Below are 25,872 nucleotides of genomic sequence, written 5' to 3'. Positions count from 1 at the left end.
AGCCTCGTGACTAAAGTTAATACTACTGTTTCCTATATTTGAAAGCTGATAAGAGAGATTTTAAAAGTTCTCATCACAAGAAAAAGAATTTGTAACTATGTGTCGTGATGGATGTTAATGACATAGTGTGGTGATTATTTTGTAACTCATACATATATTGAATCATTAAGCTGTATACCTGAAACATAATGTTACATGTCAATTGTATATCAATAAAAAATTTTAAATAGTCTTAGAAAAAAATGCATCATAGAAGTTGAAGCAGCTTATTCCTCACTCAATGATTTTAGGGATAAGAACAAATTGTGTTTTAGGTTCTCTGACTTTCTAGCAGTATTCAAAAACATTACTTGAGCAACCATCACAAACTGCAACCTTAAAGCATTACTTGGAAAACACCGCCACCTCCTGGCTCTTAAGACAAAGTGCATCAAAGACTACAGATGTACCTTGCAGATATTGTGGGTTTGGTTCCAGACCACCATAATAAAGTGAGTAACTCAATAAAGCAAATCAAATGAATTTTTTGGTTTCTCAGTGTATATAAAAGTTGTGTTTGCCCTACACTGTAGTCTATTAAGTGTGCAATAGCATAATGTCTAAAAAAAAATCAATGTATATACTTTATATCTTTATTGCGAAAAAAAAGCTAACCATCATTTGAGCTTTTAGCAAGTCAATCTTTTTCCTGGTGGAGGGTCTTGCCTTGATGTTGATGGCTGCTGACTGATCAGGTGGTGGTTGTGGAAGGTTGGAGGCTGTGGCAATTTCTCAGAGTAAGACAATAATAAAATTTGCCAGATGGATTGAATCTTCCTTTTACGAACAGTTTCTCTATAGCATGTGATACTGTTTGATAGCATTGGGCCACTGTTAGAACTTCTTTTAAAATTGAGGGTCAATCCTCTCAATCTACTAAACCTACTACTTTATCAACTAAGCATATGTAATATTCTAAATCCTTTGTTGTTGCTTCAACAATCTTCACAGCATCTTCACCGGGAGTAGACTGCATCTCAAGAAAACGTTTTTGCTCATCTGATAGAAGCAACTCCTCATCCACTCAAGTTTGATCATGAGATTGCAGCAATTCAGTCACATCTTCAGGCTGCACTTCTAATTCTCATTCTCTTGCTTTTTCTACCACATCTGCAGTCACTTCCTCCACTGAAGTCCTGAGCCCCTTAAAGTCATCCATGAGGGTTGAAATCCATGAGGGTTGAAATTAGCATCTTCCAAACTCCTGTTAATGTGGATACTTTGATCTCTTCCCACGAATCACAAATGTTCTTAATGGCATCTAGAATGGTGAATCCTTTCCAGAACGTTTTCAATTTCCTTTGCCCAGATCTACCAGAGGAATCACTATCTGTGGCAGCTATAACCTTATGGAAATGTATTTCTTAAATAGTAAGACCTGAAAGTTGAAATGACTCCTTGATCCATGGACTGCAGAATGGCTGTTGTGTTAGCAGGCATGAAAATAGCATTAATTTCGTTGTACATCGCCATCAGAGCTCTTGGGTGACCATGTGCATTGTCAATGAGCAGTTAATATTCTGAAAGGAATCTTTCTGATTCCTCAACTGTGGCCTTAAATATTCAGTAGACCACGTTGTAAACAGATGTGCTGTCATCCAAGTTTTGTTGTTACATTTACAGAGCACAGGCAGAGTAGCTTTAGCCTAATTCTTAAGGGCTCTAGGATAACTGGAACGGTAAATGAGCACTGGCTTCAACCGAAAGTCACCAGCTGCATTAGCCCCTAACAAGAGAGCCTATTCTTTGACGCCAGGCATGGACTTCTCTCTAGCTATGAAAGCCTTGGATGGCATTTTCTTCAATCTAAAGCTGTTTTGTCTATATTTAAAATCTGTTGTTTAATGCAGCCAGCTTCATGAATGATCTGAGCCGGATCTTCTGGAGAACTTGCTGCAGCTTCTACATCCACACCTGCTGCTTCACCCTGCACTTCTCTGTTATGGAGAAGGCTTCTTCCCTTAAACCTAATGAACTAACCTCTATGAGCTTCAAACTTTCTCCTGCAGCTTCCTCACCTCTCCAGCCTTCACAGAATTGAAGAGAGTTAGGGCCTTGCTCTGAATTAGGCTTTGGCTGAAGGGAATCTGGTGGCTGGTTTGATCTTCTATCCAGACCACTCAAATTTTCTCCTTATCAGCAAGAAAGCACACATTCGTGTGTTTACTGGAATAGTACTCTTAATTTCCTTCAAGAACTTTTCCTTTGCATCCACAACTTGGCTACCTGGCACAAGAGACCTAACTTTTGGCCTATCCCAGCTTTTGACATGCCTTTCTCACTAAGCATAATCATATCTGGCTTTTGATTTAAAGTGAGAGCTGTGTAATTCTTCCCTTCACTTGAACACTTAAAGGCCACTGTAGGATTATGAACTGGCCTAATTTCAATATTGTTGTGTCTCAGGGTATAGAGAGGCCTGAGGAGAGAGACAGGGGAACAACCAGTTGGTGGAACAGTCAGGCACACATAATATTTCTTGATAAAGCTTGCCATCTTACATGGGTACATTTTGTGGTGCCCCAAAACAATTATAGAGTAACATCCAAGATCACCGATCACCATAACAAATATAGTAATAATGAATAAGTCTAAAATACTGAGAGACTTTTCAAAGTGTTGGAAAGATGGTGCCAATAGATTTGCTTGGTGCAGGACTGTCACAAACCTTCCACTTGCCAAAAACTCAGAATCTGTGAAGTGCAATAAAACCAGTTATGTCTGTACTACATTTTATATTTTCCACGCCAGGAAAGATATTTAAACTGAAAGGCTACAATAAACACTGTCATCAAAACAAGGCAAACCCCTAAAATCCAGTAAAAAGCCAAAAGAACAAAACCAAATAAACCTGAGAATACAGAAAAGTAGAATCTAGCTACTTTAAGTGTATTCAAGTTGCATCTGAGGATACTGAGGGAGGGGCCTCCAACACTTTAACCACAAAATTACCATCCATGACTTGAGAAATGGCAGAAGTAGGGGAAGACTGAATATAGAGCAATTTGCAAACAACACGAACCCTCATGGTCTCCTGGAAATTGTTCTTTTCTACAAGTGAGGCATGTCATCCAAGTAATCTCCTATTCTTTAAGAAGCTCTCAAAATAGCACATTAGGAAATAGACATTTTGTGCCCAGTTTCTAACAGATTACTTGACAGTCTCTCAACACATGCCTGTGACCAAACTAACGTTTTTGCCTTCTAAAAAGACGGTGTTCTTTCACATCTGTTTAATAGTAGAGGAGATACCTTACTTCTTAATTTTGTCTTCTGGAAACTGGTGGTATCACTGCACCTCCCAACGTGCTTTTAAGGATTAAATACGGTTATCTATGTCCAGTACATTGCATACGGCATGCGTTCATTATATGGTAGCTATTACTGTTTGGTGGATTAACAGGTGGCTGAATTTTATTATCAAATAGTATTATTTAATGAACTGATGCAAAGCCTGAGCACAGTAACATTAACAGATGGAGAAAATGGATATCACAACATGTTAGGCAGGGGTCAGCAAACTATGGCCAATGGGCCAGTGGCTATTTTGTAAAAAAAGTTTTATTGAAACATGCCATGTTCAAGTATTTACCTAACGGCTATGTGACACAGCTAAGCACTTATGACGAAGACTAAATGACCCACAAGACTAAAACAGTTACTGTCAGGTCCTTTAAAAAAAAGCTTCTCAATTCCTGGGCTAGCCCAATGAGGCAATATCAATAAAATAAAATGTAACACTGACAAATTTTAAAGCCCACATTTTTACTAAGATGAGCAAAACATCTGTTTGTCATGGTCCTTGACTGAATCCCGGCTTGAACAAACCAGCTGTAAGAAATATTTGAGGGCAATCAGTATGTATCTGAGTGATAGATGATATTGGGGAATTACTGTTCATTTTGTTACATGGAATGATAGAGTGGTTATGGAGACAAATATGCTTATTTTTTAGAGATGCATACTAAAATATTCAGGGAGGCATGTCATGTGTATAATTTACATTAAAATACAAGCATTTTTCATTGTCTGAACTGAGTAACAATTAGATTTGGATAAGGTTTCAGATGATTCCCTAGATGTTGGCATCTTGCCACAGGAATCAAACAAATTGGGACAATCTACTCTGAGATACAGAATAGATTTGGATAGTAGACATAATTGCATTTTAGGATCAAAAAATGTCATGTTACTATTTCATTTCTTAATTGTTAAAGAGTAACAATTATTTAAAGAATTGTTTAACTAGGGGATATATGTTAACATATATTAAATTGTTTAATTGTTAACAATTTAACAACTGAACAATTGTTAAAATTGTTAACAATTGTTAAAACTAGGGGATATATGGGTACTTGTTATACTATTTTCCCTACAATTCCGTCTGAAAATTTCCATAATAATTTTAAAGGGTATTTAAGAAAAAGACTTTACTTCATACTAGGCCATACTAAGGCAACATGAAATTGTAATTACTTAAAAGACAAACAAACAAAAGCTAGGTTAGATAGGAGTGCCCAGAGCAAAGGACGTAATAGTCTTTTTTGTGACTGAAACCTCTAGAATGTCCTAATATTATCATTTAAAGAGGGCAATGACAACAGATATCCAGAGGAAAGTAGGATTATGAAATATAAAAATAATTGTGTGAGGAAAGTCTCAGGACATTTAGCACAGGAGAGAAAAGATAGCAGTTGTTCTCAAATATCTGAATAAAAAGGAAAATGACAGAACCAGTTAAAGTCACATGGAAGCAAATCTCACAAAGCCACACCAATAAACAAGTACCTACAAAGCAGTAGGCTCCACAGAAGAGAAGTCTCAAAAAAAGAGGCAGCGGGGCTAGAGAATTAACCAACAGTTAGGGATGTTACAGAATGAGTCTTCCATTCAGTGGAAAAGGAGACTAGATGGTTTCTAAGATCCCATCTAATTCTAAAATCCCAGATTCTAACATCTTAGATGCAGACATGCTATAGACAAACTTAGGAATTATATACTAAATTTTGATTTTAATTCAAGAGCTATTATGTTAATTTAGTTAAATTAGTTAATTTAGTTGAATTAACATCCCAATCCTCAACATCCCATTTTCCCTTCCACATGCATTTGTGTTCAAAGGGGCAGTAAAGGAAGACAGTTGTTAGCAGCACTAAGGGGCGAAAGTATAGGCACACGACCAAAACTGCAACCCTCTCGCTTGTGTGGCAGCAAGGAGGACATTTCCGTGCATGGCACTTTAGGGGCCCATCCTTAGGGTTGGCATTTTTGTGTTCCAGCTACAGGAAGAAAACTTTACTAACAGTAGGCCTGGCCTCAAAAACTCTTGTACTTCCCAAAGGAAAGGATTATATATTATGCCACCCATATTATATAAAACATTTAACAAATACTTAAGTATAAAGTAAAAGTATCTGATATACAAAACCATTATCACATTAAGTTAAACAGGAAGTTAAAGTATCTTCATTACTTTTGCCTCCACCTACTATCTATGACTCATCTGAATACCAAGCCTGAAGAGTAGTAAGCAGGGAGCATTCACGTAAATAACTTGCATCAAAATGAACCGTTATAATTTTCTAAATCCATATAAACTAAAAAAAATACTGTTTTTTTTATGAAAATTAATTAACAACAACAACAACAATAACTGGGGGTTTGTCAGCAACTATCTATTTAAAAAAACAGTAAGGAAAAAATTTTATGCCTCAGTCAATAAAAATATTTGTAATGGTGCCTAAAAGGTAGTGGAGCAAAATTTAAATGATGCTGATTTTCTGAATGAGTGCTTAGGAAAAGATAAGTCAATGGTTTACACTCTTGTGAAAAAGTTCCAGTTAAGAAAATATTTTGCGATTTTAAAAATTCATAATCTGGGGCGCCTGGGTGGCTCAGTCGGTTAAGCCACTGCCTTCGGCTCAGGTCATGATCCTGGAGTCCCGGGATCGAGTCCCGCATCGGGCTCCCTGCTCGGCGGGGAGTCTGCTCCTCCCTCTGACCCTCCCCCCTCTCATGTGCTCTCTGTCTCTCTCATTCTCTCTCTCAAGTAAATAAATAAAATCTTAAAAAAAAAAAAAATTCATAATCTGGGGCGCCTGGGTGGTACAGTCGATAAATCGTCCAACTCTTGGTTTCAGCTCAGGTCGTGATCTCAGGATTCTGAGATCGAGCCCCAAGTTGGGCTCCACACTCAGTTCAGAGTCTGCTTGAGATTCTCTCTCCCTCTCCCTCTGTCCCTCCCATTCAGGTTCGCTTTCAGTCTCTAAAATATATAAATATATCTTTAAAAAAATACATAATCCAATATCCATCTCATATTAATGTTTAAACAGTAGCCTACTTAAGAATTTCACTATTTCATTATGTACTAAAACCTACCTATAAAGTAAGAAAACCTGGATCCTAATAGAACCTATGTGACAGTGGGCTAGCTCTGAACTGTTCCTACACTTATTTGTAAATAGTGCACACCATTTACTCATCACGATTGTTTTGAGGAACTAATGAGCACCTCACAAATCATAATACGCTCAATTAAAGTAATGTCATATTAGTCAATGCTAACATTAACTAATGTATTATTGTGGATAAGAATAGAAATAGTACAATTTACTGAATACAACTTGAAATTTGGGGAATCAAACTCAAAAAGATGAGAAATCAGGTGTACCAATTCCTTATTAAGAGCAAAATTTATTTTGGATACATTTCTTTTTTTTTTTTTAAGATTTATTTATTTGAGAGAGAAAGAGGGTGCACACGAGCATGTGGAGGGGTAGGGGGAGAGAATCCAAGCAGACTCCCCACTGAGCGTGGAGCCCTATGCAGGACTCGATCTCAGGATCCATGAGATCATGACCTGAGCCGTAGTCAAGAGTCGGACGCTTAACTGACTGAGCCACCCAGGCACCCACTGGACAGATTTCTTAGTATTTCAAATAAATGGTTTTAATATATGATTTTTAAGGAAGATATAATTTTCTGATTACATAAAAAATACTCAAAAACAAGTCATTCATAGTCCTACTACAGTGATAATTACTAAGTTTTTTTTTCGCTATGCTCATATAGGCACATGTCTCTAGGCTGCTGAATCCTTCTATTTATCTGCATATTAAACAAGATTGAGATCACATGTATATGCAGTCATGTCCACTCAACAAAATATTTTGTCAAAATCTTTGGCAATCTGAGATATGAGAGAAAGCAAAATTGAAATAACTGGTGAGGGTGAACCTCTTAAATACTAATGAGGGTGAGCTTGTAAAATATTACTCCTCATATTTACTCTGTTAACTGTCTCAGATCCTTTGTTCATTTTCCTTCTGAGATTCCTTACTGATCTATGCAAGCTCTTATATGTTGAAGAATATTAACCCTTTTGCCTGCTTATACTATTCCTTCTGCTAAAGTTCTTCACCTGGCTCACTCCTATTTGTTCTATAGTTCAGCATCACTTTCATTCAACCAATTCCCTAACAATGAATTGGCTATCTAAGCAGTTGGCCTCCTGCTAGGGGACAGGGCTCCAGCACGAACAAGACCTGGTAGAGGGAATAGCAGGTGTTCTCAGCTCTGAAGTGAGTTGAGAGTTATGAACTATTCATACATGAAGAAGGGCCAGCATGGCTAGAGTAGAAAGAGTGGCACAAGACTGGGCTGCAAATGCAGGGAGGGGTCAAATCATGCCTTCTAGGCTATATTAAGGATTTTCGCATTCACGTTTTCACAATGGGGAACTAAAAGAGAAACAAGAAATGACATGAAGTATTTGCTTTTTAAAAATATATCACTGGTACTTCTGTAATGGGAGAATGGACTGGATGATAAGAATGGTCAGGAAACTCAGTCAGGGTCTAGTGGAGCAGTCCTGGTGAGAGAGGACAGCAGTGGAGACCAGGGTGGATGAAGATGGAAAGAAGTAGACAGAAGACTGACATTTTTGGGAGATGAGGGAACAGAGTTTTGTGGCTGATATGGGGAAGAGGAAATGGGAGATGGAAGATGACTCCAGGTTTGTGGCCTAAGATACTATTTACTGAGACAGAAACAATGGAGGGAGAGCACGTTGCAGAGGAGATGGGAAAAGAAAGAGGGGTAAGGATTCTGTTGGAGAAATGTTGAATTGAATGAACCTGTGAGACATCCAAAGGAAGGTCCAGAGCAGACAATCAGATAAGAGTCCATCACTCAGGACAGGTCAGTCTAGATTAGAGGTGAAAACCTGAAAACCCTAGTATAGAAGGTAATTAAAACCATGATGGATAGGGGTGCCTGGGTGGCTCAGTCGGTTAAGCGTCTGCCTTAGGCTCAGGTCATGATCCGAGGGTCCTGGGATCGAGCCCCACATTGGGCTCCCTGCTCAGCGGGAAGCCTGCTTTTCCCTCTCCCACTCCCCCTGCTTGTGTTCCCTCTTTTGCTGTGTCTCTGTCTGTCAAATAAATAAATAAAATCTTAAAAAAATTAAAAAACCATGATGGGTAAAATAAGAAATCAAAGGAACTAAGACATCTGATCCCTAACACTGAGCCAGGGTATCCCTACTCCTGAGTCCCATTACCATGTTGCTACGCAAACCACTATCACAGCATTTTCCCACACTATAGTTAAACTTCCTATTTATTTATATTTCCCTGGTAGACAATAGATTCCTCAGACACATGATCAAATCTTACTTATTTTTGTACCCAAGCCTTAGCATAGTTCCCGAGACACCAAACACATTCAATAAAATGTCTGCAAGAGCTTAACTGTTAGCTTGAGATCAAAAAGCAGTATACACACACACACACACACACACACACACAAAAGTGTAAGAGCTTAGACTCTGCAGTAGATCATTTAGGTTAAATCCAGACTCTACCATTTACCAGTAGTGTGGTGTTGGGTAAGTTATTTAATGCCTCTGTGCCTCAATGTCCTGATCGATCTATAAAAAAGGCAGGTAACAGTACCTATCACAGAGTGTTGCAAAAGTTGACATTTCATGCAAAACACTTAGTACAGTACTTGTACACGGTAAGCATTCATATTTAGCTATCCTCATTGCTACAATTATAATCTCCTTGCTTCCTCTTCCATGAATAGAGAAATGTTCAAAAAGGGAAAGGATTTCCAATTATTTGTTGTGGTCCTTAAGCTCTGGAACACAAAAACAGATCATGTTCCTTCAAGTCTAAAAGCAAGGGGGTAAAAATAAGGAATATAATTTTGATGTATCTAGTAAGTGAAATTAGTATTTAAAAAAATAAATTTAGCAGTGATTTTTTTTTTTTTAAATCCCCAATAATAACGGAATCATTTCAAACCAAGTGTTGATTGTGGGGGGTTTGGGGCAGGGGGAGCGGGATTAGGGGAGAAAGGGAATAGGAAGAGGGGAAAAGAATCTGAACAAGTCTCTTACATATTACAAAATGTATATTTTGCTAACTTTTACTTAGCTAGGTACTGGCAAACACAGGTAGACAGAAGAGTGACATTTAGAAATTAAATTATAACACAACTGTTTATCATGTTCATTTCTAAGTGAAATTTATTATGTTCATTTCATTTCACTTGTAAGGCATCAATTTTCTCCAGCAGGTCTTATATGTCTATATTTTCCCATATTATGGGCTATCATTTCAAAAACTAGTAAGTTTATCGCCTTATAGAGAATCTTGATATTTGTCCTAACTTACCCACAAGTAGCTACAATTTCTGAGACTAATCAAGCCATTACCTGATAATAAGATAATAAAAGCGCATACTTTTAAAAAGATTATTATTTTCTTTGTAAGTGTACATGTGAACTCACTAGGTGGCTAACAAACCAAACAAGCCCTCTTTCAGCTTCTGTCTGGTTGGTGTCAGGCTTGGCATGCATAAAGCTCAAACTTCTCTGTATTCTGATTTTTATTCAGGAGTGGAATACAGGGCTCAAACTCAAATGCTGACAGCTCATGAAGAATTTAATCAAGAGAAAGCACGGCAAGGTGAAAACACAACATGTGAAATTTTCTATTTTGACAGTTTCCTTTCAACTGCTTTTACAGGTTTACCCTTCATATAAACTGTGTGCTCTAGTGTAGACAACCTGTTTAAGGTCTATGTCGTGCATGACTGCCATTTTAAGAAAAGGAAGGTAGAATTATGAAGTAAGTTAACTGTGGGAAAATAGTATACAGACTTCAAACTTTTCTAGGTAAAAAATAGTTTTTACTACTTCGTAAAAAAGTAACACACTTTAAAAAAAGCAAACAGGATTAGAGAATTAATCTTTCCACATGTAAGCACCATTAAGAATTCCTTATTTTTCTCAGAGCTGTCAGGTTTTTAATAATTGGGGGCCGTGTCACTCAAAAACTGTCAGTATGGAGAACGGAGCTAAAGAGTAGAAGAAAGCCGTAACATTTTTTAAACTGGAAATTAAGGTCTGTGAGAGAAGTCTAAAAATATTTTAAAATAGCACAAGAGTAAGCTGCATAATTAGATAACATACAAGTAAAAGAAAGGATTCTTACACAGAACATTAAGAGTGATAACGAAGTTGTCTGACTGGAACACTAGTTCTTAACTATTAAGAAAAAGATAAAACAAAATAAACACTATGAAAAGCCTCAACCCCCAGAGATATTGATTAACTAACCTTTGTAGAGCCCTAATTTTTTAAAACATTTCTAAGTTGTTCCTAATGCGCAGCCAGTTGAGAGCCACTGGGCTGAAACGCCACAATAGGTCATCAAAATAATGGAATTTCCCTTTCAGCAGGTCCTTAAAATGGGCTCTATTCTCATATCAGGCCTGTTTATCATTAGAGAACATCAAGACTTCTGCACTCTGTTTACCATGCACTGTTTCCTCAACTTGATTCACGCATGAAACCTTCACAATCTACCTTGTCCTCAGCATGGTATGAGATGTTTACTAAGTTCACTGCTGAATCTGACGTCATAGCTGAAACTCCCTCCTACTGGACCTCTCCAGAAGATAAAACACCGGGCACTCTTGATTCTCAAAATTCTCCCTTACCATCCCCTATTTTCTGGCTTCTGAGACACCTTTCCTATGTTCTCCTGTCATCTCAAATACTTCTTTCTGCTCCTTAAACTGGAAGTACTTAACTGAAATCCATGACAGTCCCTGAAAAGCTCAACAATAGGTTCCAGAGGTGAGGAACTCCTTGAAATTGTATACACACAAATTTGGATGCATACCTGAGGCCTTTTTTTTTTTTTTTTCATATTCTCAATGAGTTTAGGATCCCCGAAGGTTATAAACCACTGCCATAAATCCTTTTTTTTCTTTAAGCTTTCCAGGCTTCAATTGTTATCTATGAGTTTATGGCTCCTACATCAATCCTAACCTATCAGAGATCTGAATCCATATTCCTAACAGGCTGTTTGGCATATTTATTAAATTAAACCAACATATCCAAAATTAATCAGTCCCCTCAGAAATACTTGTGGTCTCCTTAATTCTTAATTTCAGTCAATGGAGCCACCCTCCAACACTCACACACCTAAATCAGATTTCAGAATAATCCTTCAGCTCTTCTTTTTCTCTTTACCCAGTTAAAATTGTCATCTAGCTTCTTTTCTGCCTCCAGAGCATCAGCATTTTATTTTAGGCTTTCTCATGTCTTTATGGCGACTGCCTTCTAACGGAACTCTGCCTGCAGTCCCCACAGTCTAGTCCATCTACCAAATAAGCTACCAGAATTATCTTCCTAATTGTGCCACACCCCTGCTTAAAGAAAAGTCTCTTGGCTCTCTTGCACGGACAAAATAGAATCTAGCTTGCTTGGCTTGGAATGCAGTGAGCTCTAAGTCTCCAATTTACCTTTTGTAACCTAATCTTCCACTTCCAACACAGCTTAACAATCTCAACTTTTTACCATTTCTCCTGCAAGAGCAGACCTTTTCCTAATTTTGTATTTGCCCAGGATGCCCTTTCCTCCCTGCTTCAACAGACTCGTTCGTACTTGTAATTGGATTCACTGAATATGCAACTGATGTGAACCAAGCACCGTGGCTAGACACCGGGCATACAGCTCAGAACAAAATGGTCAGGTAAGGCATGCTCACGGCAGCTGTAGAATCTGACAACAAACAGATATGCAATTAAAACAATTAGAGAATGTGATCTAGGTTATGAAGGAAATAAGATGACACGAGAGAAACTTTAGGGGGAATGATGCAGGCAGGCTTCTTAACTTCCTCAGAGAAGACAAATTATTAAAATGAGATCTTGTGGGATAAGGAACCAGTCACGAAACACTGAGAGAGGGACTCCGAGCAGAGGGCGCTCAAAGGTACCGTCTGTACCATAACCGTGTGCTAGACTGTAGGCACCGCACTCCTTGAAGAGAACTGTTTAGTACAAGTGTGTGTCCTTAGAATTTGGTTTAGCTGGCACTTGGTCATTGACTCAATAAAGAGTTGCTAAATTAAATGAATAAGGACAATTAAAAGAGAGAATTATGGGGCTGGGGAATAAGTAGGAAGGGTAGACATTTTTCACGATTTCAAATAAGAATCTTAGTAGCCCCAGACCACTCAAGTTCTCTAGCAGCATCCTATTATTTCCTTTTTTAACTGGCTGGTATGTTCTGCTTAGTGTTCCTACACCTAACAAGTTATTATTGGTAATTACTTTAGACCCCCAAATCCTGAAAGGTAATTGTGTTTCAGGAGCTCTTACAAATACAGAAACAGGTTTCTGACGTAAGGAAAGAATTGTTTTAATTAAAAGACACATACAGATCCTCAGCACTTTTGATGTACATATTCCCTTCCCTTTCTCCTAAGAGTTACATTCTCCATTTTAACCCCAAGGATCCTTACACATCCATATCCTAAATTCATTCCATGATAGCTGGTTAGAGACTAGCTAACAGGTCAGTTACTTTCAGCACACATCAATCATCCAACTGAATGGGTATGATGATAAAGCCATCGTTCCTTTCTTTAGGAAATGAGAGTGAGGATATAACAAAAGACAAATTAAGAATGTAACTTCAGACATTTGAAACTCTTCCAATTTAACAGGCCCCAAGCAAAAAGCCTAGAAAGAGTAAATTAAAAGGCACATGTTCTTAATGGACACACAAATTGAACAATTATCCAAGCAGTACTGTACTATGCACTAAAGCAGAATTTTCAAGACCACTGGTCAGCTAAAGGTTTTCTCTGCTATACTAACATAAAGCTTTACATTAGCAATATGCTGAGATGATGATAAAAGTGTTATTCCCATGGCTTTTTATCAGTTACAAACTGTTGAGCTATGTCACATACTTTAGGTCCCCCATCACTACCAAAAAAGGAGTAGAGAACTGCGTTAAGAAATCTAGTGTACCTTTGAGATTAGCATACCAAGTTCATGCTGAGGAAGGTCTAATGAACTGGTGACTTTGCCTTCAGCTTGGTTGTGCCTTCCATATCTACCCTCACCTGCCACCAGCGGAGGTCCTGGGATATGGTCAATCCACCATGAGCAGTTAAAGGATGCTTGTTACAACGTCACTAGGTTACACATGCATACAATAACTGGAGATAGTCAAGAAGCTCACTTTAGCCATAAGCTGGTAAGAAAAAAAAAAAAAGGCTTTGTTGCTCAACGAAAGTATGTGGAAAATTAAAAAGAATGGGGTGGTTCTTGTTCCACAAAAGCTTCAGGTTTCATGAATCTTAGCTGAGGTTCAAACAATGATGGGTTCTGTAAATGTTTACCATAGTCAAAAACCAAATTCCCATCTTCATATTTGTACTTTTGGATTACACACTAGCTTTGTCTTTATATCTCAAGGACAGCAACACCTGTCCCTAAGAAAGTGGGGTGGAAAGAACATAAGGAAACATTAACAATGTGTTAGTCAAACCTTTATTTCAAAACAGGCTTTTATTCTGGGCAACATGGACACCATGGAGACTGTTTTTGTAAAAATTTCCCACTTCAGTCCTTAGAGTATCTAAAATTAAAGGATATATGTAAATGTGTATGTATATATCAATATATCTATATCTGTATAGATATCAGTGAATTAGCCATGACCATTTCTTTGCTTATCTCAGTATTTTTCAGATTCAGAATCCATGATGGCTATGGGAATAATGTTAACAATACTTTATCAATACTAAATCAATCTGGCCAACATAGTGATTACTCAACTAAATCAGCAATATCTACTAGACTTCATTCCCTTTAAACAGGAAAACAAAAGCCACGTCTCCAAATACAAGCATACTGGCCAATTTTCTTAGTGGGGAAAGGTATAAAAACCAATTAAAACCAACAAAAACAGCACAACATGGAAGAAAGAGTTGTAAAACTCTACTCCTGTACAATTAAAGCAAAACATATTTTTAATAGTATGTTTTATATAAACTTCTGTAATACACATTTTATAAAAATATTATTTCAGCTAAAAACCAAGAGCTGGATATTAGCCAAAAAGGGAAAGAACAGTTTGCAATTCATTGTATAAATGAAAAGGCAGAAACATTTATTTTCTGTCATCAGTTTCAAGTGTCCATATAACTAAACTAAAACATTTGGACTTAACTTTAAAAAGCGAACCATTTCAAAAACAGCCTAAACAAAGCCACAATTAACAAGTTATTCCCCTGATTAGGTAAGCCTCAGTATATGGTGTCAGCCTTACCATAAACAAATAATTTTCCAATCGTATGCAGTCACTCTTGAGCCACCTGAATTACTGGAGCAGAGCAGCAGTTTCAGCTACTTCTAAAATTACAAAAAAGCTACTATGTACAACATTTATAGTGACACAGAAAACTCAAGTTAAATGGCTTGACAAAGACACCAACAAGTTTCGAGTTTACCACCATTTCAGGTTATACAAGCAAAAATAGTGTCCTCTAAAGAAAGACGAACTCTGCTAAATGAAACCATTGGGGTCTATTCCTTTTATTCAGAAGCACCATACAGCAAAACAAGCGGTCAAGTCCACAGGGTAATAGCATTTCAATAGCTGCAACGTGGTGCCAGACCAGGCTTTGTTGGCCTTCCTTTTCCAAGAAACAGAGATGTCTCTTTTTACTTAGTCCATCTGCCGTAAGTGATAACCAGATGCCTGTGTGATAATTCAAAATTAAAACAAAGTACTTCCCTCCCCCCAAAACCTAACAGCCGAGATGAATCCAACAGCCAGTGATCGCAAATCAAGAATTCCAATGCTTTAATAGAAAGTCCCCAGAAGGAAGAAACAAAGCATACAGCCGGTTCACCTTTAATGTGCTGCCTAGTAAGGCTGCTAGGAGCATCAGCTACTAGTTTTTCAGCTCACTATGCTGAGCATTGTTCTGGTGCTTTACACTTAGCTCTCACAGCAACCCCCCCAGGCTAGTACTAATATTAACCCCATACTGTGGTTGAGGAAACTGGGGAATCCAGGCAGTGAAATAACTTGCTCAAGGCCACATCACCAAGAAGCAGAAAACCACTGTGCTGAACACAGACAACCTGTATCCAGAGTCCATGCCCTTAAGCGTTGTATCAACCCTAATCCCAAGAAAGCATAACTGATTTTGATCAAAAATGTTCTGCCTCACAATGAAAATACCTGTAATTTATCAGCAAAAGGAGGTTAGCACCTGATTCTTTGCAATTATTTAATCAATAAAAAATTTTCGACTTAAAATACTAAGAGTCATCCACACATGTCCTGAGAAAACTCAACATCCACTCTGATTTGCAATACTCTTGACTGATGAATGAATCCTGTGTGGTCAAAGTCGCCAGCCAAACTTTTGTGCTGCATTTTTTTGGTGAAATTTTAAACAGTTTCATTATTGATTCTTGCATGAAGGCCGATCTGAACTGTCCTGAAATTTACATTACTGTATTTTTTAACATTTAATGGGATCCCTAGCAGCATGTCTCCCATACAAAACAAGCCACTTAAACCAAACCTTGAATTTTATCACCAGTCACAAGATAAAACCAGATGAATATAATTTCTGATACAACCTGTTTCTTTTTCATTAATGACATACTTCTGGAATCTTGGTTTTTCCACAACCACACACACACACACACACTCCATCTCCCTACTTAATAAAAGGCTGTATCACAATACAAAAGTCAAATTTGCATACGTGGCCTGGAAAGACCTCAAACACACACATACTTTCTCCTTTTTGAAACTGCTCAAGGTGGTATTCTTGGGACAAAAGAAAAGACTGCATCTACTCAAGGCAGTAAATCATTATTTTTATCGTCTGAATTGGTTTAAAAAAAAAAAAAAGGCCCTAATCATGTACGAGAAATTTTTGCTGCTTATAACTTGTAGCCAGCATAAAAAAGTTGAAATTGTAGGCAACAAGAATTAGATTACTAATTAGATTAGATATCTGAAAGATTCCCCTCATCTACCAGACAACTCCCTGAAGTGGAAGAATAAATATGTATACATCCTTTTATTAAAATGTTAATCTTCAAATATGAACACACATGCATGACGTTAATATACAATAGGACAGCAACTCATGGTCCCGATCCTCGAGAAACTTCTAATTTAGCAGGCATGATGAAATCTGTACACCAACAGCACCAAAGTAACAAAGGATTTAAAATTCACATTTGTGATGTAATGTATGGTGACTAACATAACGTAATAAAATAAAATTAAAAAAAGATAAAATCCACATTTGTGTGTCATGTTTTGGTATTCATGTACAGCATTTCTCTGCTATCTACAAGTGCACAAAAAGCACCTGAAAAGAAACACCTTTCATCCAGCTGTACATACCTGACGTGGCATCAGGCATATAAAGGGTGCAACAAATATAAATATAAATTTCAGGAAATCCTTGTTTTTTAATTTAAATGTCACAACACAGCTATATTTTCAAAGCACTACAGGTTTTCGGTTAGAGACACTGTGGAAATACTCTACTATAAATTCTTCTAAAGTCAATTTAAATTTTATTTTTCAAAGCAATAGTAATTTCATCACATAGTCGATGATGCAACAGAAGGAAATCAATCACCAGATTATTACAGACATCCTTCACCTAAAAACAACACTGACACCCACTCAACTAGATTATACAATATTTATTTTAAATGATGTGCCACATCCATAAGAAATAACACTCTAAAAATATTCAGTTGCATATTGCACATGTATTTGTTCTACTTTAGAGCAAATTCTGCACATTCTATATATGTATATAGTAGGTCCCCTTCATCTGTGGGGGATATGTTCCAAGAACCCCAGTGGATGCCGAAACTATGTAATACCAAACCCTATACATAGTACGTTTTCCCCTATACAAACATACTTATGACAAAGTTTAATTTATAAATTAGGCACAGTAAGAGATTAACAACAATAATAAAACAGAACAATTATAACAATATACTGCAATAAAAGTTACGTGAATGTGGTCTTTCTCAAAATATCTTCATGTACTGTACTCACCCTTCTTTTTGTGATAATGTGAGATGATAAAATGTCTGTGTGTTGAGATGAAGTGAGATGAACGATGTAGGCACTGTGACCTAGTGTTAAGCTACTATTAACATTCTGAGGATCATTTGCTTCCAGACCATGGTTCACCAGGGGTAACTGAAACCATGGGAAGCAAAACCACAGATAAACAGGGAACTACCATACATCCACAAAAATTTCGAGACAAAAATTTTCCACATAAAGAAAAATTTGTGGAAATCACTTCAGTTGTTCCCTCAAATTTGGCAAAATCTAATTTCAGTCAAATATTCAGATGCAAAAATAATCAGAAAAGACTAATGTTAAGAAAAGTGTTTTAGAATAAGAATTATGAAAATCTTAGGTTCAATTAAAAGCACGCAGTAAAATCTACAATACTCTCTTACCTTTAAAAAAGTGACTATGTCTACAGTTATAATACTGCCACGTGAACTTCTAAAACACCTTTAATTCTGAAAAGTTACAATATTTCGTACATGCCTTATTTCAATACAGTCTTTTGAGTCTTGGCATGAGGCTCCTAACCTGTTGTATTGCACAAATAGAATGAATACAGACATGTGACATGACCACTCCAATTCTCCAAATAAAGGGGAGGGATACAGAAGGAAAATACAACAAAGTAACATTAATGAAAAAGATGTATAGGCCAACCCCATATGTTGAAAACTCCATAAGAAACAAATAATACAAATAGCACAAAAAATCATTTTGACATGATTAAATAAGGAGAGGAACTAAAACACCACCCAACACTGGGAATGTTGTCGTAGAGAGCAGGGAACGCAGAAATTGGGACTGTTACTAAAGGTGGAAGCTAGGGCCTGACCCCCACTCTAACACAGAAGGGATAGAGGTAAACACAAATAGGTCTAGGTGAAGGGAGTATGATGGCAACCCTGAGATTGAGGAAATTCACTCAGTCTCATAGGCACTATGAAAATCTTGGGACTAAACATCCAACAGCCTCAAGTGTGGTCATCCCCCAGGATATCCTTCACAGAAGAACAGCTTTATGAAAAGATTAAACAACAGTCTTGATTCATTCACCTAAAGGTGACAATACTGTGCTTTTCCTCTGAGGAGTCCTAAAATGCAATTTTAAGTTTCCCAATGTATATACTTCCCATTAAAGGAAACTGCCCACCTCTTTGCACCTCCGTGAACTTCCTTTAACAAGAGACACTGAACCTCAATTCATCTCAATTCCATGAAAATGCCTGAGTTAAAAACTCTATTCTGGCACCAGTCAACCAATCAAGAGCACTTAGTAGCAGATCATTACAGTTTCTGATTTTGATGGCAGAGAGTATGAAAAGAGGGGGCTGGGGATAAGGATGACACATTTTGTTTTAAGACAAGCCAGGCTTAACCAAAAAAAAAAAAAAAAAAAAAAACAAGCGGAGACAAACAGAGGCTGTGGTTGACATAATTGCCTCTCTGACTTATCAGTTTTATTTTCATCTTTAATCCTCGATTTTATATAAAGAGCTTTATTCTCACTGGACACAAAAATGATATTCTCTAGTAGGTATATGTAGCCTTTTCAGTATGCCACAGGGAAACCTCATTTACTGACCTGGAATGATTTGGGAAAGTATAAAACCATTAAATAGTGATGTAAAGCATAAAAAGGTAATATAAGCTGATAAATATGTAACTGGACGTTATCATATTGTGAATAATTCTTCAGAACAGATATCAATAAAAGTCCCTTCTCCATTCGAATGAACTGCCATTTTCTGAAACTTTAACAGACAGCAGATTATGCTCCAATAGCTAAGTCTTTTCCTTACATTTATCTTTTTCAATTTTCTCAGGGATTCTGTAATTGGTTCCTCACACAAAAACCAAACCAAGCCTGTTTCCTTTTTCTTTTTTTTTTCCTTGAGCCAATTTTAAGGCACTGTTCTTAACCCTAAATACACAAGCCCACGCTGGTTAACTGCCAGTGTCGCTTTGGAACTGCAGGTGACAGATGCAGCCAGAGAGCTCACAGATGTGGACTGGCTGCAGTGAGTCTTATTGCAATGAGCACACTGACAGAGCCCGCAGATGCACATCTCTGCAGAAGGAGTCTTAAAAACCGTCATTCCCAATTAAATTTACTTTTAGGGCTCTTAGTGGCTATCATTAAGCGCTTATCCCAATTCTTATCCTTGCTTAGCCCAACCCACAATTCATTTTATCTTCCTTAGTTCCAGACTCTTCATCAAACCTAACTTGGTTAATAGCAATAATAATAATAAAGCGGGGCTGTTGGCATTGCCAGCACCAGGACCCGCGAAGGTGCTATTTGGGAGCCTTCCCGCCGCGGCAAAGGCCGCTGGAAGTTTTCTGGTTAGCAATGGACCCCTAGCATCTTTGCAGGATCCTTCTTTCTCCGGGTGAGAGCTTCACAGAGACGGATGGGAAATCACCCTTCTCCTGTCTTTCCTAGGGATGGCTAACACGAAAAATAAAATACCTCTTTTCTTATGCTACACCCTGCTCAATAACGCTCGCAGGCAGGGACGCCCCGCCCCCACGCCGTTATCCCTGATGAGCTCCCCAAATATCACCCTGTCCTCCTAAGAAGTGGACCCTCCCTCGGCCCCCGGACCAATTGCCCCCACCTTAGTTCCTCTCCTTGGGTCGTCCGCCCCCACACCTCCCACCCACAGCACGGCCCGGCTCTCACACACCACCCCCGGCACTCAGGCCACCCAGTCGCCCGCGCTCCCCACCGCCCAGGGTCGCCTACGGGGTTACCGTGGGAAGAGGGGGCGGCGGCAGAGAACGCGGCGGCAGCAGTGCTGCCGGTTACGTCGGACGCGAAGGATAAGCTGGAGGACAAGGATGATGATGAGGCGGGCGCGCTCCCCAGTCTCCATGGAACTCCCGCCCCGGCCCGTTGCTAGGAGCCCCCGAGGCTCGGGCTCCGTCTTTCGTGCTTTGTTGTTCCGGGTACTGGGCGGCCGCTTCTTCCCCGCGACAATAAATAGACCAGGCGCGGGGGGAGCATAGAGACAGAGCGCGGAGGCTAGAGCGCCGCCGGACAGGGTGCCCCTGGGTTCCTCGCTAGCCAGTCATTTCCGGCTCTCACTGCTCCCGTCACTTTCCCCCCGCCCCTTTCCCCACTTTCCCTTCCTCCTTCCTCGTCCCGCGAGGCAGGCCCCTCCCGCTCCTGGGCTTGGCGACGTCCGGGTTTTGGGGGCAGGGACTGTAATTGGGCTGGACGTATTTTGCTTGAGGACCGTCTAAAAAGATTTCGAAAAAAACTGCGTGACCTTTATACATTTTTAGCTGATATCTAAACTTAAGTACGTAATTCCTGGCATACAGTATAATATAAAAGGACTTTAAATTTTTTTGTCAAAACCGTAGAACCTTCTCGTTAGCTCATTCAACTTAAAGGTCCACCGTTTAATTAGCAAAACTAGTTCTCAACAACTAAATTTATTTTCTAAGACATTTTCTGTCTGAAAAGTCCTCTTTCGCTTTTTCAGTTAAACGCGTTAATTTACGACGCGATAAAGCTTTCATTAAGGAATTCTAATTCTAGTCCTAAAATACAGCGGCAGGGGATGATAGCGGATGGATGGATGGATGGATGGATGGATAGATAGATGGATAGATAGAAAGATAGGACAGGGAGAGTAGGTCATACTTCTGTCGCCTCTCCCTTCGCTATTCCTTACTCAACTTGGGTTTGTGGCCAGGGCTCCGCTTTGGAGCCCAAGCACTTCAGTGGCTTTTTCGCGGTGTAGCCAGATCCAGGAAGGATGGACGGGGGAAGAGGGCTGCTGCAGGCTAGGGCTGGGGCGCTGGGCAGAGCGGTGGCTCAGGCCAACGGGCGTAGGAGGGCGCTCACTCGCAAGCTGGGCGCCTGGGGACTGAGACTCTTCCACGACTCTGCGCTCAAGTAGCCCTGGAATGATCCGGGGACCCCGGGAGGCGCACACTCGCCAGTTTGAACGGCCGCGCTGGGGCCCGATGAGCCCTCGGGGGGTGGCCTGAGAGACGCTACCGGCAGGAGCGAGACTCGAGTAACGGCCTGGGGAGCGCCAGGCAGTGCAGAACCCTGAGACGCCCCCGGAGCCCTACTCTCAGGCAGGCACGGGCCTCTGTTCCCGAGCTCAGTTGCTGTAGTCAGAAGCCTCTGACCCTGGATGAGGCCAATGGACAGCTCTGATTTAATAAAAGGCAACAAGGCAGAATCATGGGTACCTGGCCTCTGATTGGTGTGACTCCTGGATGAAAAATGATAAAGCCACTGTCCTTTTGGGAGAAAAGATGAAAGCTGACTTCAGAGGATTTGGGAGTATGCAACCATTTGGGTATTTTATTATTTATTGGGTCTCCAAGAATGCCTCTTGATCTTTTGCTTCCCGCTCTGTTCAGAAAAATATCTGAGCATTTAAAAGCCCTGTAGATTTATGGAATTTCCATTTTGTTTCAATTTCTGTACTAACATTTTCAAATAATATTAAATAATTGTAGCTTGTGTTAGGTGTAAGTGAAGAAAATAAACAAGAAGTTTGATTGGAAAGATGTCTGCATGTTAGTGGGGAGATGACTTTTAGGAGGTAACATCAGCTGTTAACTGAAAGGGATGGGAGTGGAAGGGATGTTCATAGAGTGTTACCGGCAGAGGGAACAAGATGCTAAGAGTTTGCTATGCTGGAGCATTAGAGTGGATGGGGCATCCTGATCAAATCGAGGGAAAGAATGACATGCGATGAAATTGGAGAGAGACTAAGGCCTTACACCTCAAGCCTTGTAGACATAGAAAGGAGATTGGATTTTCTTCCAAGTGCTAGGGGAAGTGAAGTGTTTTAAGCTGTAGCATAACATGGTCTGATTTACCAAGGGAATAACAAGGGAAAGGCCCTAATCCAGTGATTAGTGTCACTGCTGAAAATTCAATTTTCCTGCACTTGTGACCAATTTTAAGGTCTTCATGAGGCAACTTTCTTTCAGCGGACTAGCAAGATACCTGGTATAAAGCATGTCAATCGTTTTGGAATCCCTTTTGTCATACGATTTTTGTCAACGATTTGTCTCACTACAACAGTTCCACATTCTGGAAATGGATTTTGATTCTTCTGCAAGCATCACTCTCCATAGACCTATTGAATGTCTATACACTATCACATTAGCCCATACACCATTCCTCGGCCCAAGAAATTCACTTCATGATGAAAGAAGTAAGACAATGAGATAAAGTCTGTGAGCTTCCTTGGTCTTAGAATATGCTCCATTATTTAGGTGCCAGGTAAGATTATAATATTATTCATTATTCAGGTGCCAGGTAAGGTTAGAATATACAGTATATGTTCCAAACCAAGACTCCCCATTTACACATAAATTGATACCGAGGCTGGGAAAATAGTGAGATTTATCTGTTAGATCAGTACTACTTAAAATGTGGTGTATGGACCAAAGCCAGTTTGCAAACTGCAGTGAAATCAGCAATGAAATAAGTATAGAAATTGAGAGGAGCATTTCAAAACTTCTAGTAATTTGACATTAATATGGAATCCAAGCATGCAGCTTTATATTTATGAAAGCATGTGCCTGCAGTGGGTTGCTAACTAAAAACAACCAAACAGCGATTCTTCACAACAGATAGCTATGCCTACTAAGGCTTCTAGCTTTATGAACTTGGTTAAAGAAAATCAAGCTATTGGAATATATTGGCTACTTATTGCTCCCTTAGTGCTATGAGAGAGACAAACTGGTTCAGTAGAGCCATTCTGAAAGAGACGGGCAATGGGAGTGTGCTACTGATATAGCTGTTAAGAGGAGTCCTTTCTGCCAGTGGTTTAGTTATCCTATATTGATCATGATCAGATAATATCTACGCTGCCAATTGAAACAACTAAATTTTCTGCCCCCCATAAGGTTCATACACTAACCAGGAATGCAGAGACCCAGCAGAGCAATGGAGTCAGGGATGTCTCATTCCTCAGGACTCTTCTCAAATATCTTCTCCTGCGCCCCCTTACCAATTGAAAAAGGTAATTTCTCCCATTATACCAGTTGAATGGTGCACAAGTTAGGGGACAGAGTCTGAAGCTGTAACCTGGCTTTACAATCCCGCCTGTTTCTCTCCCTATCATCGGGTAGAGTTTGTGGCAAAGACAATGAACTAAGATGCAAGGTGATTGGCAGAGTTGCTAGGCCAGTTTCCAAGAGATAGAAACAAGAAGGGCAAAGTCCCTATTCAAAGATTACTGTCTCAATGAGATTTCTGATAACAACCTAATGGATTTCCCCCAAAATGACATTGACTGACAGCCAAGTAAATTTTAAGGGATTGCCAGAAAGCCTTCGTCCTTGCAAAAGGCCTCTACCGGTGTGCTTGTCAAAGACAACATCCCAGTCTCGGTATCAGCAGGAAGATGAATTCAGTTACCAGAGCGGTTCCAGGAAATTCCTTCTCACTATTTCTCCAAGGCAGGGTCTTTGAGGATAATAGATAAAGGAAACCTTGACACTTTGAGTGGCTGACCAAAGATCTCAATTCTCTGCTGGAGAAGAGAAGCCTTCTTACCCTTATTCTTGTCCAACAGGATATGGTATATGCTCAACCATTGCACAGTGAATCTCCTTTTTGCCCTTTCTCATTAGTTTTTGTTATCCTGTTCCCCATCTCCTCTACTATATATTTGTGCATTGGGGGAAAATGCATTATTTATCATTTAGCTAGATCAGGACCTTATCAAGATTGACTACACTCAAAGATCCTGAATTTGGGCTGGATGTGACTTTGAGTTTTCGCCTCCCACTGCATAGGGATTAAGCACATTTTCAATTGCATAAGGTATAGTTGCTTTATGTTAAGAGAAACTATAGATCTGTAAAAACCAGTGTGTGTGTGTGTGTGTGTGTTTGTGTGTACACATACATGCACTGAACAGTCAAAGGATATCATGTAGGAAACATTTATCATTTTGTCAGCCCAGAACACCTCTCTTCCTTTAGGAAGAGTACCCTTACCTCTTATTTGGGGAGCTATGTTTCCTCTTTACCTTCCTCCAATCCAATGTGCATCCAAATGGGAGTTGCAGTAGTGATAATGATTGGCAGAGAGGCAGGTTTCTGAGCTAAGCTGGGGCAACTGTATTGAAATTGAGTTATTGCTCCCAGTTCCAAATTCACTTTATGTCTACTCTGTGAAGATGGATCTTAATCCTTTAAATATTCTTGTTTGCTAGCTATCAGAATGTTAAGTTTTATCAGTAGAAAAGGCTGGAGAGACGTTGAAGTAGGAAAGGGCTTTGCTTCCTGCTTCCAGTGTACCTCCCTGACAGGCTCTGGAAGCATGGAAGGCTTCCCTAGAATCTACTTCCTACAGCACAGGTGGCTCCCCTATGGCCACTCAGGGGTCTGAAGGACAGTCAGTGGTAAAGGAAAATCTTCCAAGGGGGCATAATTAGAACAGTATATTTGTTTGTGCACCATGTCTAGGGTGAGGGGTGACCAGAATGGGCAATTGCTAATGGTTTTTCTAGACGTACAGGGATTTGTAAGGAATAAGATTGGAAGATTGGTGACAAGGAAGTGTGGGGAAGAGATATATAGATGAATTTCTCTAAGTGGGCACAAACTGTGATGATATCTGTGTCCCATTTCGATGCACAGTAAAGGTATCCATTGCAGAGGAGACTGCTAATAATCAGGTGGACAAAATGGCACTATCTGTGGATGTCAGCCAGCCTCTTACCCAGCCATCCAGGGCTTGCTCAACGGGCCCTTGAACAAATGGCCATCCTAGTAAGGATGCAGGCTATGCATGTGCTCAACAATCTGGACGTCTCCTTAACCAAGGCTTATCTTGGCACTACTGTTAAGTGCCTAATTTGCCAAGAGCAGAAAACAACATTGAGTTCTTGATATGGCCCCCTTTCCCAGGGTATGACCCAGCTGTCTCATGGCAAACTGATTATACTGGACCTCTTCCATCACTGAGGGGGCAAAGATTCATCCTTATTGGGATAATCACATATTCTGAAAAATGGATTTGCCTTTACTCCTTTAATGTTTCTGCCAGCAACACTATCTGTGAACTCGCCAAATGGTTTATCTGCCCGCAGTGCATCCCACACAACACTGCATCTAATCAGGGAATTCATTTCACAGCAAAGGAAGTGCAGCAATGGGGCCATGTCTATGAAATTAACAGATCTTACCACATTGGCCATCACTTGGAAGCAGCTGGCTTAACTGAACAGTGAAATGACTTACTGAAGACTCAGCTGTAGCCTTCTTGGGAGCCAACACCCTGGAAAAATGACATTCTGTCTTTCAGGATATATTTTGAATCGGAGACCATTACATGGTACCCTCTCTTACATAGCCAGAATAAATTTGAATCGAGGTATGGC

At 39.5% G+C, this 25,872-nt stretch overlaps 1 protein-coding gene across 2 annotated transcripts in view; it reads right to left on the bottom strand.

Moving 5' to 3' along the window:
* The window catches only part of TBPL1 (TATA-box binding protein like 1), a 33,803-nt gene extending 13,283 nt beyond the window's left edge, over nt 1-20,520 (bottom strand). Inside the window, exon 1 of one of the 2 annotated variants that reach the window (XM_081829043.1) lies at nt 20,252-20,520. In XM_081829043.1, coding sequence (XP_081685169.1) covers nt 20,252-20,373 — 122 coding nt within the window. In that variant the 5' untranslated portion in view covers nt 20,374-20,520. The remainder of the gene's footprint in view (nt 1-20,251) is intronic. The other variant, XM_081829044.1, reaches the window with a different exon arrangement.
* Nucleotides 20,521-25,872: the final 5,352 nt, after the last annotated feature.

Source organism: Leptonychotes weddellii, chromosome 8 (assembly GCF_054177405.1).
Source record: "Leptonychotes weddellii isolate Sample4059 chromosome 8, ASM5417740v2, whole genome shotgun sequence".
Taxonomy (NCBI): Eukaryota; Metazoa; Chordata; class Mammalia; order Carnivora; family Phocidae; genus Leptonychotes; species Leptonychotes weddellii.
Note: the sequence above shows the minus strand (reverse complement) of the source record. Positions and strands in the feature narration are given on the sequence as shown.